The sequence below is a fragment of the Blennius ocellaris genome, assembly GCF_963422515.1.
Source record: "Blennius ocellaris genome assembly, chromosome: 24".
Taxonomy (NCBI): Eukaryota; Metazoa; Chordata; class Actinopteri; order Blenniiformes; family Blenniidae; genus Blennius; species Blennius ocellaris.
Window position 1 is genome coordinate 926,249 of NC_137673.1, and position 17,845 is coordinate 944,093.

General features: G+C 46.9%; 1 protein-coding gene across 1 annotated transcript in view; it reads left to right on the forward strand.

Annotated features, from left to right (window-relative positions):
* The first annotated feature begins 5,873 nt into the window (after positions 1-5,873).
* The window catches only part of LOC308147617 (activin receptor type-2A-like), a 32,740-nt gene continuing 20,768 nt past the window's right edge, over positions 5,874-17,845 (forward strand). Inside the window, exon 1 of the mRNA XM_080519867.1 lies at positions 5,874-6,620. Within this exon, the coding sequence (XP_080375993.1) occupies positions 6,566-6,620 (55 nt within the window). The 5' untranslated portion in view covers positions 5,874-6,565. The remainder of the gene's footprint in view (positions 6,621-17,845) is intronic.

A 17,845-nucleotide genomic window follows, 5' to 3' on the forward strand; every position in this document is an offset into this window, starting at 1 on the left:
AACATGAGCAACAAGAGCAACATGTTACATGAGCAACATGAGCAACACGGGCAACAAGAGTAACATGTTACATGAGCAACATGAACAACATGAGCAATATGAGCAACAAGAGCAACATGTTACATGAGCAACATGGGCAAAATGAGCAACATGTTACATGAACAACATGAGCAATATGAGCAACATGTTACATGAGCAACATGAGCAACATGGGCAACAAGAGCCACATGTTACATGAGCAATATGGGCAACATGAGCAACATGAACAACATGAGCAATATGAGCAACTTGTTACATGAGCAACATGAGCAACATGAGCAAGATGAAGATGAGGCGAGATGAGGCTAGATGAGGCGAGATGAGGCTAGATGAGGCTAGATGAGGCGAGATGAGGCTAGATGAGGCGAGATGAAGCTAGATGAGGCTAGATGAGGTGAGATGAGGCTAGATGAGGTGAGATGAGGTGAGATGAGGCTAGATGAGGCTAGATGAGGCTAGATGAGGGCTAGATGAGGCGAGATGAGGCTAGATGAGGCTAGATGAGGCGAGATGAGGCTAGATGAGGCGAGATGAGGCTAGATGAGGTGAGATGAGGCTAGATGAGGCTAGATGAGGCGAGATGAGGCTAGATGAGGCTAGATGAGGGCGTACGGCGCCGCAGTGGGAGGCCCGTTCGGCTCACAGCCAGAGGATCCCGGTTTGACTCCAAGCTGGGGGGTTTGCATGTTCACCCTGCTCACAGTCTTCCCTCAGGTCCTCAGGACGACTGTGTGGTGGGTTGAGAGGGATGATTACTGACGGTGCTCAGCAACATGATTTACCCCCCCCCCCCCCCCCTCTGGTTTCTGTTGTTTCAGCATGAGCGATCTTTCCCACTGACAGCTTGTTTCCCCCCGCAGGCGGAGCTGCACCTGTAACCGAAGCCCGGTGGATCCCGGCCTCATTACCGCTCTCATCTGGCGCCCAGCTGCCTCCCCGTCCTCACGCCACCCGGACCGCCGACCCGGGGAGAGGCGCCGCTGAACGATGAGCCTTCGTGGAACCGCTGGTTCCTCCAAAGCTCTTCCAGCGCCGAGGTCGGGAGGACGGAGCGACGACGAGCAGAGACGTGACAGAATAAATCTGGTTCTGATATTTCCTCTGGAGGAGTTTCATCCTCCACATCTGCTGCCACTGCAGCTCGGCTTCATTTCACAAGTCACTTCATTAACATCTACATCTTGTTCACTCTTTAAAAAGCAGCTAAAAACATATCTTTTCTTTTCATATCCAGTACGTATCAGTACTGCTTCCTCCATGTCCCACATCCTTACTGTGTCTCTATAGAGCTATTTATTCTAATTGGTACCTTCCTTGCTCATTATTTGCAGCTGATTTCTGTCTTATGTCTCTTTATTTTTGTCCATTTTGTTCATAAAATATAGTTTATGTACAGTGTGCACTTCAACTCCCTTTCTCTCTCTCTCTGTGTCTATTTGTTAATCATACAACAAATGTTTTGTTAGAACTATTGACAGGGGTGGAACATCTGTACAAGCGAATCGGCTTCGTTCCTTCTATACACCACTGAATATGTGCTAAATAAATTATATATATATATATATATATATATATATATATATATTGGATCTGTTGAGGAGGAGCGGCGGTGTTCTGCGGCTGAACCAGGCTGCAGAAACACAAATGGACGTGTTGAACCAGCAGCTCAGCGGAGATGCAGGTTGTGTGATTTACAGTGGCCGGAGGACGAGGTCATTGTGGAGCTGCTTTCCAGGAGTCGTGTCGTTGAGCTGGAAGCTTCCGGACCAGGTGCTGCTGCTCCATCATCTTCCTCCTCTTCCTCCTCAAACTCTCACCCAAATGCACTCATTTCCTTCATTTCTGCAGCTCTGCTCACTCATTCATAAAATACTCAAGAAGCAAGAGGACATGTGGGGTTGGTGACGAGGCTCCGGTGGTGGCCTGATGGCCCCGTTGGCCCCGGTGGCCCCGGCCCTGATACGCAATCGCCCCAGAACTCCAGGCGCTCATGACCAGGCCGGTTTGAAAATAGCCGGGGTGCGAGGCGGAGGAGGATCATGCTCCCAGCATGACGACACTCTTATGCAACGGCACAATGAGACGGCGATATTTGTGGAATGTAACTGGACACCGGGAGGCCGTTTTAGACGAGCTGTTGCTGGCGTTCAGCGGAGGAACTGTGCAGGTGGCGAGCGGGAGGACGTTCTCTGGTGGGGAAGTGAAGAACCAGAGCTTCACTCTTCTCCTCCCTGAGATTCACTCCGTTTCTCTCTGGTCTCAACTTTGTCTGACTTTACTTTTTCTCCAAACACGTATTGAACAAACATGAATGTTGACTCCAGACTGTTGGTAGAACTCCACCTGTGGTTCTCCACCATGACGGAACCTTTATCAACTACATCCAGTCTGAAAGAAAGTATGACTCAAGGTCAAAGGTCAAGGTCACTGTGACCTCAACTCCACTCAATGTGTGGTATAAAAAAATGGATGGATGGATGGATGGGTGGGTGGATGCATGGGTGGGTCCTCCACCAGTCGTCCTCCACCAGTAGCAGTCATCCTCCAACAGTCCTCCACCAGTAGCAGTTCTCCTCCACCAGTCCTCCTCCACCAGTCGTCCTCCACCAGTCGTCCTCCACCAGTCATCCTCCACCAGTCATCCTCCAACAGTCCTCCACCAGCCATCCTCAGTAGCAGTCCTCCTTCACCACCAGTCCTCCACCAGTCATCCTCCACCAGTAGCAGTCCTCCTTCACCCTCCAGAAGTATTTTCATCGTCTTGCTCTTCCAGCAGCTGCTTTTTGTTAGAAGCACTTTGTGGACAGACTTGATGTCCCCCGACACTCGATCCTGAGTCCATTAAGCTGCCGAGGCCGGCGCTGCCACTGGTTCCAGTAAGGTATATCAGCTGAGCATCATCCTACCTACTTCTGGCACGTGTAAAGCCATTAGAGGGGATTTGGCATCTGATAGTTGAGTAATGGGATTAGCTGCGCTGTAAACCTCCAGCAGCAGGACTGCAGGTCTTCCCCTCCCGTCCACACAGCGCCCCCTGTTGTCCAGCGTTCCGGACTGGTGATCGTCTGCCTGCAGTCATTCCCACTGCCTGAGTCTCAGCTTCTGCTCCCAGCGTCCACTGAGCAGCTTCTGCTCCCAATAAACAGTTGCTGTCACTCTAAACTCTTGTTTACTGACTCTGGTTTATTGTGTTGAGTTGTGTTGTGTCGTTGTGTTGAGTCGTGTCGTGTCGTTGTGTTGTCGTGTTGAGTCGTGTCGTGTCGTTGTGTTGTCGTGTTGAGTCGTGTCGTGTCGTTGTGTTGTCGTGTCCTGCAGCTGATGGTGACCCAGTGGAGTCATTTAGCTGCTCTAAATCCTGCAGGTGATGCTGCAGCTGTTGCTGCAGCTTTAGGCCTCGCAGGGTTAAATTCCTGTAACTGAATTAGTTCCAGTGCCTGACGCAAGCAAAGAACCTGACAATGAAGTGTAATCTGATTATGCACCACAACTGTGTGTGCTGTGTGTGTGTGTGTGTGTGTGTGTGTGTGTGTGTGTGTGTGTGTGTGTGTGTGTGTGTGTGTGTGTGTGTGTGTGTGTGTGTGTGTGTGTGTGTGTGTGTGTGTGCAACCAGGTGTTTTGATGTATGTTTGTAATATCAGTGTGAAGAGAAGGTCTCTCCTCACTCTGCAGTCGCTCCGGGATCAAAGTGTGCTCGGGGTAAGAACATGTACAGGAAGTGAACTCCTCACCCTGCCGGAGTCGGCCTGCAGCCCCAGCCATTACCTCCACCCGGCACTGTGTGTTCTACTGAAGATGAAAGCAAACGCTCCAATATAGAACAGGTGACTCAGCTTCCAGCTTGGCAGAGAAATCCCCCGAGACCTTTGACCTCTTAATCGTTTAGCAGCGCTTATGGTTGGAGATCTGCTCCAGGCTATTAGAGAGATTAGTGTCACGCAGATTTGGGAACGGGCCAAGCCTATATCTGTACTTCATGGTATTCTCAGCATTTATTACTGCACCCAGCCCATGTGAAACCTGATCTGTGACCGTATAGTAGCACACACTGCGGCAGCAGGCTGGAACCTATGGCTGGAACCTCCGCCTGCGGCACCACCTTCCTGGACGCTTTTAACTTCAAGAAATAATCTGCAGCTCAATGTTCATGCTTTTTCATTTCTTTATGACAAACACACACTTTAACGTTAGAGGATAAAAAAACAGCCTTCGACAGTATAAGTCATATTTCCAACCAAAAGACAACGTGTGATTCTATTTGTTTACAACATTAATTTGGGCTGTTCGGAAAAGTGCAAAATAAACATAACGCTCTCACAACCGCCCCTCTCTTCTGCAGCGGCGCACGCCGGAGTGGAAAAGAAGCGTCCACCGATAACAAAAACAATCCCCGGGTCGACTCGGAGTTCAATCAAGGTGAACAGAGTGAGGCAGGGGAGAGCGGAAGTGGTACGACCCGCCTTCATAACAAGAGGACGACACGTCTGCGAAATGAGTCCCTCGTGTTCGTTTCAGCACCACGTCTGTTTGTTATTTAAATCTTAGTACAAAACCCACAAAAGAGACAGAGAACTACACACACAGGGAGAACGTGTAAACTACACTCACCTAGTTGATCACAGGTAGATAAATATTTATTGAACAAGGAGGGAATTTAGATTAATACAATAAAACAGAAGTAACAGATGGTTACCACAAATAAATGTGAATAGCTTAACTGAATACACAAAGTCAGATGTTGACCTCTGGCGTCTCAGTGACATTGTTGATGGTTCAAATACCAGCTGAGCCTTTCTGGGGGGAGTTTACATGTTCTCTGTCTTTCTAGTGGGTATTGTACTAAGATTTAAATCACATGCAGATGTGGTGTTGAAATGAGCACAAGGGAGTTACTTCTCCCCCAAGAACAATGAAAACTGCAGTCCCTCACTTTGAACAGAGTTTTTGCTTGTTGGTTGACGTCTTTCAGCGTAAATTCCTTCAAACTGCATCAAAACATCCTGATTTGCTGCATTTGATAAGGAAACTGTGTAAACTTGATTAATAATCCAGGCAGGCTGTCCCCTGCTGAACAGAGGAGCACAGACCAGACAAATTGCCTTGTATATATTGTTAACTTGCACTATTTACTTTGGCTAGTGTTATTTATCTCGAATTATCTTTTTATCTTTCATGTACCTGAATTGTTTTTATCATTATTAATATTGTGATCTAGTATACCATTTTCTATATTTGTGATTGAAGTTTTAGTTTTTCTTAGTTTTTGTTTATTCTTCTACCATATAAAAACTGTTGTACCTGAGTGGACCATGTACTCAAAGCATTTTGCTGCATATTATACTCTGTATAATTGTTGTGTGTCATAAATAAAAAAGACTTGACTTGTGATATTGACACAAAGTATGAACACAACATATTGCATTCAGTGTCACAAATGGACATTCAGCACTACTGAGATTTATTTTAGATTCTTTGTAGGTTTGTTGTTTTCTACATTTGTACGGTGTTGTTTTCTTTGTTTATTATTTTCCCATTAATTCCTTCTTGTTTTCACTCTCACTTCTTGTTTTTTACCTGTTGTGTTATTCTTCTTTTCCACTTTTCATATTGTCCCCCCACCCCCTGTTGTTTTTGCTATCACTTCTCGTTGATTTTGTTCTTTTCTTATCGTTTTTCCTACCATTTATTGTTCTTGTTTGTTGGCGTCTTGTTTTGTGTAGCGTCGCTCGCTTCCACGCGTTTTATTGTGAAACTCCGAACCGGAAGCTTTGTGTCTCGATGTCTCTAGCTTACCTCTGGCCCGTGTCGCCATCTTGAAGTCGTCCCGACCGGAGGAGCAGACGGACCTGGAAAAGCCTCTGGCCCTCAACTCAGCGCGGATTACCGTGGACCGGAGCCGGTACCGTGTGTCTACCGGCTGTGGAAGTCTTCTGGACCGTGGACGGAGGTGTTGCCCGTGGCGTGGAGCCTGGTTGGTCGTCTGATCGGCGGTGTTTGGGCCGGGCAGCGCCGCCGGACCGTCGCTCGGAGCCGAGGCGGAATAAAAACGGATTAAAACTCGGAATAACGGCGTTAAAAGCTCCGGGTTCCCGCGGAGGGACAACGCGGGGGATCGATCCGACGAAGTGGTGACATTTGAAGGCGATGCTTGGAGGCTCACCGGGGAGAAGCGGGATCCAGCGGAGTGCGCTTGATTTGTAGCCCGATGGAGGCTCGCCCTGCCCGGCTGCGCTCGGCGCGCTGCGCCGCGGTCCTCCGCTAACTGGCCGAACCACGATGCTGCAGAGCCGCGGAGGAGCGATGCGCCCGGGCTGCTCGGCCAACCGCTGCCCCCGCCTGTAGACCCGCACCCCCCGCTGGACCTTCTGGAGTGACCCTGTTCAGGATGCCCGCTGGCCGCAAGCAGAGCCGCTGCTGAAGGACGACACTCGACCGGTCCGGAGCTTCTCGGAGCTTCGCTTCCCGGAGCTCCGCTTCCCGGAGCCCCAGCGTTCATTTCTCCTGCAGACCGGCTCCTCTCGGATGGAAGATGGGAGACGCCACCAAGCTGGCCTTCGCCGTCTTCCTCATCTCCTGCTCTTCAGGTGGGTTGGAGGCTCTGTTGGTCCTGCATGGTTCCTCTGGAGGTGCTGGGAGGAGAAGTAGATCTAATAGAAGTACATGGAGTAGACTTATAAATAGTAGTAATGTAGTAGAAGTAAATTTAATATAAGTAGATGTAAGAAACATAAATAGTACTTATATAATAGAAGTAGATGTATGTGCAGTAGAAGAAGATTTAATAGAAGGAGATTAGTTTAGAAGACATAAATAGAAGTAGATCTACATTAGTAGATGTTTACAGGTAGAAAATGGTGGAAAGCTATTATGAATGTTTAGTTTTTGATGAAGAAGACCAGGCTGAGTCGGGCCATACTGGGCTGAGCCAGGTAGTACTCTGCTGTATTATGTTGCGATCAAACTGGTAAATCTTGCCGGAGACGTTCCAGAACGTTGTGATGGCGCTGAGGCAGCAGGCGGCTCCATGTTGGTACTCTGGTGGAACGCCTCTGTCCGGGATGAGCAGAAGACCTCCAGTGTTTCACTCTGAATAACGAGGGAAAAACTGCAGGCTCTGATAAGTTCCATTATCCTTCCTGAAATGTTTTGAGGGAATGAATGTTCAACACACACTTAATCAACTAAAACCAGGTCACACACACTGTGTGTGTGATGGAAACATGGTGGAGGTGAAGTCCAGCATGTTGAAGCTGCAGCAGGAGGAGGAGGAGGAGGAGGAGGAGGGTTCCTGATGTGAACACTGCAGCATGGATCCTGCTGCTCGTTAAACCAGAATAACGAGGCTGAAGCCGCTCTGGGTTTTATTCAGTCCTCTGACCTTTGACCTGCAGCAGCTCAGGCTGATCACTGGGATTGTGTTGGTATTGATCTTTGAAGCACTTTACTCTATCAATTCTTATAATTTTCATTACTTCATAAATCTGTCTAACATTTTAGAACATTTTCGTCCAAACTTAAGCTGAACTTCAGTTGGGGGGGGGGGGGGGGGGTGCGCTATAATCTGCATTAGAGGAGGAAGATGCTCTATAACCTTTAACACCACATTAATGAATTATTTACACATGAAACGAAGCCTTTATAATTGTATTTACAACAGAAATGACTTATTTATGGCTTTACATCCAATGGCAGCCACATTAGCATCATCAGCATTAGCACCGCTAGCATTAGCGCCATTAGCATCTCGGCTTTGAACTAAAACTACACTAAACAGACAACAAAACAGCAATATACTGACCTCATTGGCTGGTAGGTCTTGTCATAAGTAGCTCTTAAACTACAATAAAGACTTTACAGAACTTTCTAAACCTAAACTCTTGAGGAAAAGCCAATACACTCTCGTCCGTCCACCTGCTAATTATGTCCCCCCGGAAACGGCTGCTGAGATATAGTTCCGCCTGAGAGAGTGCGGTCTTTGGGGCTCGGAACCAACATTTAAAGATGTGAAAAAATCAATAATGCACTGTCAACGTGATGTAGTTACACTCTATAAACTGATGTCAGAGGAGGAAGATGCTCTATATTCATCTGATGAAAAAGATGGTCCTGGTTATAGAGAGAAAGAGTGAGTAAGCAGCTCTATAGCTCTCTTATTATAAAAGTAATGAGTAACTGAGTGTCTTCCCAGTGTAATAACAGTAATCAGCATGGAGTTAGTTAAAGTAACTGGTTCCTTTATAGAACACGATTCTGGTGTCTTGTTTTAACATGTACAGTTTGTAATGGCAGACTGGAAGAAGTGAACACTGAACGTGTGGTGGAGAAGTGACCAGTGAAGCGTCTTGTAGTGGAAGAGAACAGCCAATCAGGATGTTTTCACTCTCTGGAGGATGTTCTTAATAAACGGCCTCCTGGCTCATCTCCTTGTCTCTCCACTGTAAGACATGTCTTTTAAATGATCTCTTCACATGTCTGGAAGCCCTGGGCCTCTTTAAATCACATGTGCCACTCTAAACTTTCCCTCAGATTAAAAGTCTTCCAAACTGTATAATTGCTATTGAGGGGATTTTCTCCGGTAGCAGTGATTTGTTCCAACCTGCTCCTGATCTGGTTGCTGAGCGTCGCCCAACCAGGACAGTGGAAGTAATTAGAGGAAATCATTGGAAGGCCGTTTGTGTACTTCTCATCTGAGGCACTGCAAACAGGTCAATGCAAATAACACGGATTATTTGCAAATGCTGTCGGCCTCATAGCTTTTTTAGATCCAGTGTGTAGAAGCAGCGAGGGGACTAAAATCTTCTCCATATTTAATTCACTTCACCTCCTGAGAGGAAGTGGCGCGTGGCTAAAAGATGCACTGAGCCGCACGGTTCCAGGTTAAAACCATCATTATTCTGTATGAATGGACACGTATGTAGTTTATGATGCATAATATATATGATAATGTCAAAAAAAAAAAAAAAAAACCTCTAAATTTTAAGTATAATGTTAACCTCCATGTGGCCTGACAGGAGGTCAGGGCTCCGCCGGGCAACCAGAAGGGAGCGTGTTGGACATCTGCTGTCGTTAGTGAAGCGCCGATCCAGGTTTTTTCACTTCCGATCTTCATACCCAAATTTGAATATCTGCCGATACCGATATTATTGTGATACCAGAGCTGTTTGCTTTAATAATATTATTATCATTATTGTTGATTGTATATGAGGCAGTAATAAACTCCTCTCTACAGTAAAGTAATAAATGTAGGAATATGCATGCATGTTTTCTCTCAAAAGACAAGATGAGGTTAGTAGAAGGTGAGAAAAGGAATTTTGAGTGTAAACTCTGTCCAAACAGCGACATGTTGTCATGAATAGTCAGAGTGCACGGATAGCGCTACTTCTGTTAGCATGCTAAGCTGGCTGCTAACAGTGGGATGGACTCCACGTCTCACTGAGACCCGCCTCCCTTCAGGAAATCCACACAGATGAAGCTTCATGGATCAGAAACCTCCGCAGTTTGTATTGGAAATGTCCGATCCCTGAATTACGTTCATATCGGAACCAGATACCGGTACTGGACCTGATCGGCCCCATCCAGAGATGTCGTTGTTCGTCCCGTCGCCATTCACACTGGACGAGAGCATCAGCTAAAAGCTTGAAATGTAGATGTGGACCAAGCCAACCCCGGTAATGGGAAGTCGATGAATGGCCCTTGTAACTGTGACTGACTGCGATTAAAAGGAATGAGAGGGGAACAACATCGGCTTTAGCAAGGAGCCGCGATCCTTCTGATATTCATGATGAGCATGTTGGATCAAAATGTAGCCGAGGCTAAATTGCTTTTGGGATGAAAGTGTTCATATCTGCGGGACTATTTTCTCTTGGTCTAGACCACTTGATGTGTGGGCACCTCAGAGATTGGTCCAGAACGGTCCTTTACTGTAATTAATGCATCCTGCAGATGTTGCTTTATGTGCTTGGGAGAGTTTGAGTCTAGACAGGCTGGCTGCTCAGACGGAGAGGCCCTGCTTTGATCCTTGATTAAAAACTGGGAACTGTACATTCATCATGCTCTTGTTTCAGGCCGTCTCCGGGGTTCTCGCCTGCTTCTCGCTCCCTCAGTCTCGTCCTCCACCTCCTCCTCCTCTTCGTCCATCGTGGTTGTGAAGGTCGGCGAAAGTCGCAGACTGGTTCAACCTGAAACAATCGGCTGCAGCTAAAGACTAGCTTTTACCAGTTCGGTGTGCTTCACCGAACTGGGAATGAGTCATTTAATCAGTGAAAGTCACATTTAGAAAAGACGGCATGAGCACCATAAAATCATCATAATTGAGTTTGGAAAGAATTCGCTTCTACACATTTGGAATACAAAGATGTAATTACCAGCGGATTAATGTGATGTTTAACTGTCGTAACTTCGGTTTATCACAGTTTTTCTTTAATGCACAAATGCTACTGATGAGTGACGTTGAATTTTCTTTTGAAGCTCTCCTGAAGAACATCCTTGTTATGGAGGAGTTCACAGCTTGACAGGCTTCAGATGTTTCCCACTGGGACAGACGAGGCAACTGAGCAACTGGCAGAGCAACATAGATTCATTCTCCGCTCTGGGAAACTAGTCCAGGCCAATTATCTCAGTAAATAACCTTTGTGTTTGAGGCCATGGATGCTGGTTGCGGTTGTGAATCTACGTAGAAACTTGAAGCAGCTTTAAAGGCCACAGGCTCAGTCTGACTTGTTTGCAGTGCATTATTGTTATTGTCAGGTTGCTTCTGCATAACCAACTGAGATGCTACTCATCACATTATTTTTAATTACGCATCCCAGTTCCTCTCTGGTAAAGCACAGTTACCTCCAGGACAGCAGTGACGGTTTCTCTGTGTATTTCGATGAACAGTGTCGCCCTGTCTGTCATGTGACAAGCTTTCTAATAGAAACCTCAGTCAGGAAGCATTAAACTACAATCATATGAGCTAAAACATCCTGTTTCGCTCGATCTGTGGTGACCACAGAGCGTCACGGAAATCAAAAGCAATAAGTTGGTGAAGCAAAGCAGGGCTCCATCAGGAATGTTAAATAGCAAGAAATGAAAAGCTTTCTTCACCTTGAGGACGCTGGTCTTTTGAAGCTGGTGGCTCACTTGTAGCAGCAGGCTCGGTGTGAGGCGCAGCGTGGTGAAGCGAAGAGGGGATTTGTTCGGTCTTGAGGCTTCTAATGACTGACAGGTTTTTCTTCCCATACGTAGTTTGACAGGAAGGAGGTGTGAGGGAATCTCGGCAGTAATCACTGAGTCATCCCCGCTCCTATTGATGAACCGGAGGCCCTGCAGATATGTTGTTGTCTGCTTATAGGGAGTGAAATCCTTCACTCACCACACTTGTAATGCAATCTCAATTAAAAATACACACGTGTTGGGTGTTTTATTTTGGCGGCGGTGCCTCGTGACCAGTTTCGGGTCATTACTTTACACTAAATATAAAGGTGGAGTCAGAGAGGTCAGCGGGCGGCTGGACGGATGAAAGAGTGGGCATTTATTGACTGCTTTCATTTTATTGGTTTGCCTTGTCCAAATGTGAAGCTGCTGAGAGCAAACGGTGAACATAATTGAAAGGCAGACAATGTGTCTTGCGGGGCCACGTGAGCGGACTCAGAAGGGGCGGTGCATTAGTTCCAGCAGCAGCAGCCTGTGATCTGGACTCACCTTGACCACGGCGGATTCCTCTTCACTTCCCTCAGACCTCCTCTCCTCACGGTTCAGGCTGAACACGGTGTTATGTTTTGATTACTCCGACAACGCAGCCAGTTATTGTGTGTCTGCATTACCTTGTGATGGCTGCACGAAGCACTCTCAATAGCTTTGCAGCAGAGGATTATGGGAATTCTCTCTCGCTGAACTGGCCTGTGCTCACAAAGAGCCAATCTCTTCATGTATAATGGCTTGTCTGCCTGTCTCCTCCTCCTCCTCCTACTCTCCCTCCCTCCTCCCTCTTTTATTCTGCACTCATTGATTGCTTGTTTTATAGAAATGAATTGAAATGCCCGAGCTGCAGGCCTGGTGATACAGCAATATCACTGCAAATTCAATACACAGTTCAGCTTCAAGCCCAAGTGGCACTTAACACACCCTTCAAATAAATCCAAACAATTCCACCACCGGGGGTGGGGGGGGGGGGGGGGGGTTGGTGGAGGCGGCAGGGGCTTTGCAGATCCCTCTCCAGTTCTCTGCGAGAGATAACAAGGCGCTCTAAATTGCTCGTCCTGTGAAGAATGTACGGTATGCGGTGGCTGCCTGCCGGCCATTACGCCGGAGCGACGCAGGGCTGTGCTGGTATGAGCTCCTCGTACAAACGGCGCAGTCTGCAGCGAGTCTGCACACGAGCCCCAGGTGCTCCTCTGACCTGTCCGGCCACGGGCTCCGGCAACGGGCTCCGGCCACGCTAATTGAGGCGGAGCCCAACGGGCCGCAGCATACCAGCGAGGATTAGAGGGATTGGATTCAGTTGCTGAGTGCAGTGGTTTTTAATGCCCACCCCTCCTCCGTGTCGTGGAAAGAGTGCAGTCTTTGTGGCCGGCTCAGCGAGCCAACACCGCCACCCCTGCCATGTCACGACACCATCTGATGGAGCATTAGCATGGCGCTCCGGCGAGACCTGGGCTGCTCAGTAAAATTACTGTCTCCAGTTAAATAGTGGCTGCCTGTGAGCGTCTGAGCACTCAGAGCAGACTGGTACCTCTCTGTTCATTCAGCCTCAACTGCTGCAGAAAATGTGGAATTAATGTAATTATACAACTTTGCCACAGCTTTTCTGATTCATGCACTCCTCAGCTGCTCACCCGTCCATGCATTCACCTTTCATATCATTTCATCATCAGACCACAAAGTTCCCTCTCATCAGGAATCACTGATTAAATATGAAACGCCGGGTGTGTGTTTGACGGTCTGAGGTCCTCTGTGAAAGTAGAACCACGGCGCCGTCTCGGTACGCCTCGGTGCGGCTGCTGCTTCACCTGCAGCTCCTGGACAATAATAGAAATAAAGAACAGAAGGTCAGCTCAGATTCCCAGAGAGATGAAGCTAAATGCTACGACAATAGCAGCTGGGGTCTCGGCTGCTCTCACTAATTCCCACAAGGTTCCAGCGACATACGAGGATGACATACCGAACATGTCACCTTCTCTCCTGCGGTTCAGAGCAGAACAGCATCCTGCAGCCAGGCCTACCGTCTTATCGCTCTTTTAACAATTGCAACTCAGATCATAAACTTGAGGGATTGTTAAAGGGCCTTAAAATAGTGCAACACACACCAATAGACCCCCCCTGCTGCCCCTGGTGAATAATACCTGTGATAGTCAAAGAGCTATAAATGGTGTAAAAGCCTGAGTGCTGGATGTGGGGGGGGGGTTGCAGGTCTAACGGCAGCAGAGCCCAGGTTCTGGAGCAGGAGAGAAGAGACTGACGCTGGATGTGGAGAAGTGGAGCTACTTTTAGCCTGTTTGTTGAAAGACTCGGTGAACCTGCAGGGGGTTTGATATCCGCTATCTCCCCGTGACACTGTGATCTATTAACCCATGAGGACCCGAGGCGCCTCTGAACAAACATGACAAACCTGGGGGGGTTCTGGAAAACTTCACCCAACAGAAGCTTCAAATAGAAAACATTGTGCGATGTGAGTGAGGAAGGAATGGCTTTTAATAATATATTTCAGCAAGTCGATAACAACATTATTCAGTTGGTACTACTGCAGCAGAATACAATAAACTCAAGATATAATCTATTATCAATAGGTGTTATATTAAGCAAACTGCACAAAGTGCTCTTTATACATTATTCTTCAGGCGTTCCAAAGTTGTGTTTTTTTTTTTGCACTCTGCTCGGAGCCAAAGAGCCGAAAAAATGCATCCTGTTATGAATTTTGTCTACACCACGTGTCGCTCAGCAAATCATGACACATTTAGCCGTCAGCACTCACTTCACACTCTACTCTAAAGGAAAAGTATGCAATCGTCACGCCCAGGTTTTAAAGCCATAAGCAGCCAAGTGTTTTGGAGGCTGAACACTTTCCTCTACAAAGCGACGGGCAGCAGCTCAGCAGTTTAGATTTCAGCACGGTAACTTAACTCAGGCCGGGCCATATGTAAAACATCTCAGTGTGCAGCCGGCTCCACTGTGAAACCCAGCCTCAGCTTTAAATATCTTACCGTCTCCAACAGAGGGATGCTGTCCTCTGCGCCTGAGACGGGTGTAATTTAGACTCTGGCTCTCTGGTGTGTGTTCACAACAGCCAGAGGAGGTCCGAACGCCAAGCACCATGTGAAAACTGGACGGCTGAACGCATCAGCATTCAGTGTCTCTGTACACTTATTTTTCTTGGCTTTAATTTTGAATTGAGTGAAACAGACACTGAGGGTCCGGTTCTGCTCTCACACACGACGTGACTTCATCTGCTCTGTGCTACAACTAACTGCACCACGAGGTTGTGAGTCTCTGGATTGTTATCTAACAGGCTAAATGCAACTTTTCTGCAGTACGAGAATCTGTTCCGAGACAAACGATGCGGTCACCAGTTGATAGTTGTGGTTTAATCGGGGCTGCAAACCGCAGGTCTGCCACCAGCTGAACTTGTAAATACTTGTAAATAGTGTAAAGTAAAAGTTCCCAGGGCTGTTGAACTGAGGATCAAACTGCCACATTTTAATCTCTGACAAAACCTCAAGGGAAGTCATGATTATATTCATTTCACATTTGACATTCCAAACATGTGGAATCACATTTGTATCTCGATGTGGCTATTTTCTATATATTCAATATGCACACCCACATATTTACATAAACTGCTTATTGACTATATAAATTCATTTTCTTTCAATCGAAAATATATTAAGTCAACATACATTCTCTATATTTGCGACTACACACACAGTATTCATAAACATACATACATTCATCCTATATCTAGTTAAATGCCTGAAAAGGGGTAGGAAGAAGTAAAACTTGTCTAATCCTACACCTCCAATATTCAACAGTGGTGTTTTTATTTTTCTGTATTGAAATTATATTCTGTTGTATATACATTCGGAGTATTCTCTAATATAGAAGACATAAGAAATGTACATATATATATACACGTATATGAACATACACACTCCAATCACAAAATGTGTTTTTGTTTCATAAAGGCAGTTTTATTAACAGTGAAGGAAAACGTCTGAACGCGAACTGACGTGTCACGGCTGCATTGTGAGTGAATCTGAGCCCGGTTGTCCTCAATGTTTGACATTTTAAATGTTTTGAATGTTTCTGTTGATCAGAAGAGGCTGTTTCCGTAGAAGAGCTGGCATTAGCTGCAGGTTGAGTCCTTTGTGCTCGGGGAGGTTGACGTTCAGCGAGGGGCTCTGCAGACGCCCTCCGACCTCTGGCCTCCGTCTGACTCCTTCATTCAACACCATTCTCAAGTCACTGTTTGTTTTCAGTGCCTCTCACGCAGATTCCCACACAGACCAGCGCCCCAAACGACCATACATCACCTCACATCTATTTCATCTCTGCCCGGACGCAGATGATAAGTTGATCCTGAGAGCAAATTCCATCATAACGAACAATCCCGGCTCCTGGCAGCCACACAAAAAAAGCCTTGATGAATGAGTTGTTTACCTACTTCAGTGCACGCAGTGCCGAGTGCCGGCCTGGCCCGCCAAAATGCCACTTCATTATGAGGCTGCAGAGCAGAGTGCAGCCCTGCCAGGCCTTCCACCAGCACAGGCAGGAAATCACACATTAGCTCCTGTATTCCTCTACAGTTGTCTGGCAAAGCCTCGGCCTCAAATGTCACATTTGAATGCAGTTATTGGCTGAATGTAAAACCCGCCGCCGACATTTTTAGGTCATATTAGAATGTATATTTGATATTCCGTGTTTGTGGAGATGGTCGCCCGCTGCAGTCGTGTGTCTGGAGCTCGACTGTCAGTCAGAGCAGCGGCGTGGAGGCTTCACGTCCCCCGACAGTCTGCAGAGCGCCGCTGCTCATACAGGTTGAATCATTGACTGGCTGTGGAAACCAGCCAAATGTACATTTATTTACATAAAGCCGTGCTTTGCCTTTGAAAGCGTGAGGCTACAATGTGGCCTGCTTGGCAGACGCTGTTGTTTCGCTGCTTACGGTTCGTGTTGCCGTTCAGACTCTGAGGGTCAGTGCTCTTTATGCCACACGAGCTCAGGGACTCCTAAATTAATCAAACACTTTTTCTCTTTCACCAGCCAGCTTCGGCTTTGGAGCCGAGTGAACAAAACCTCCGGGCGTTGGCTGGATTCCTGCCAAAGTGGCTTAGTGCAAATTTCTCCCAACATTTGGCAGGTGGTTGGTGGTCATTTCCCACCCAGCATGCACCTCAGCGGCCTGGCCGCGGATCAGACCAGAGCCATGTCTGCTGCCCGGTAACCCTGGCTCCGTTAATGAAGAGACATGTGCTGCTACGCAGCGTCTGCTGTACCTCTCCCTGGTGGTTGGAGTTTCATCTGTGGAGGTCTGGCCTGAACTTCAGCAGCACTCCTTTGTTGACCTCTAATCTGAGCTTGAAGTCCAGCAAAGGGCCATTTAATGTCTCAGATTTAATTATACATTCATATGCTATGGCCGTCCTGTGAAGGTCCTTTCAGGCTGAATCACATAATCACCATGTTCAGTACGTTTTAACTGCGGCTGCCGCTGCTTTATAGCAGCTTCTCTTGAAATACCAAGAGGCCACATTGCTACTGCAGATTTCAGAGCTTTCTGGAGTCGTCAGGAGAAAACGGTTTGCTGCTGGAGGAACTTTGTTCCTGTATGGGAATGATGGCGTGTGGCGTTCAGCACCGAGAAACGTGGTCATCTTCCAGCAATACGTCATGTGATCGTCCAGATGTGTATTAAATGAAACACAATAAGTCGGCCTAACCCACTGAGGACCAACGTAGGAAGCAGCTTTTCAGGTGAAACGGCTTTCTTTAGCAACAAGGTGTGTTTCAGCGACGTCACACACACACAGTCAGTGATGGTGGACTCAATAAGGTGGGGTGTCACACGGCGGAGCTTCACCCTCCACTGTAGCTCACATTCTGAACCGCCTCCACCTCACCTGACCTCCTGCCTGCCAGACAAAAGATTGAATTTTCACTGCAGGTAATGGGTAATCTCCTCCAGCTGCTGCGCCTCGTCTTTTCCATCCTCTTCTTCCACTCTGCAGTGATTCCCATGTTTGCACCCAATAGTTCCTCTAAAAACCCTCTGATGGCTTCATCTGATCACAACTGGAGTTCCGTAGTTACCCGCCACCCCGGCGCTTCACTTCCTGTATTTCTGGAGCCTTAATTACCACGGCTGGGACGCCAGCGTCGGCTGAATGCCCAGGATGCAACATTTCTAATGTCAAAGTGAATTTCGGAGCTGCTGAGGATTTTGAGGAAAAACCCCAGTGAATTGAGAAGTGGGTCGTGGTGTTTATACGTTATGCTGAGATGTTCACAGCTGAAGTAGGTTAACCTTGATAAATCTCTGCCGTGACTGGAAGAAGGAGTGTGTCTTATTTTATAAACTACTTCTGCTCATATTTTCATTTTACTTTCTGTGAAATGTCAAAATAACATCATTACAGTAAACTGCAGTTAAAATAGTCAATTGAAATTAATTGTTAAACCATTTAATTAAACAGTATTATTGTTCATGTTTCAAAGACAAATATTAGATACAATACCTCATTTATTTATGTTTGTTAAGTTATTTTCTTCTGGTCTTTCACCCAACATCTGTCTGTTCTTCAGCATTACTCTTTAATAAACGTGTGACTGAACCGCT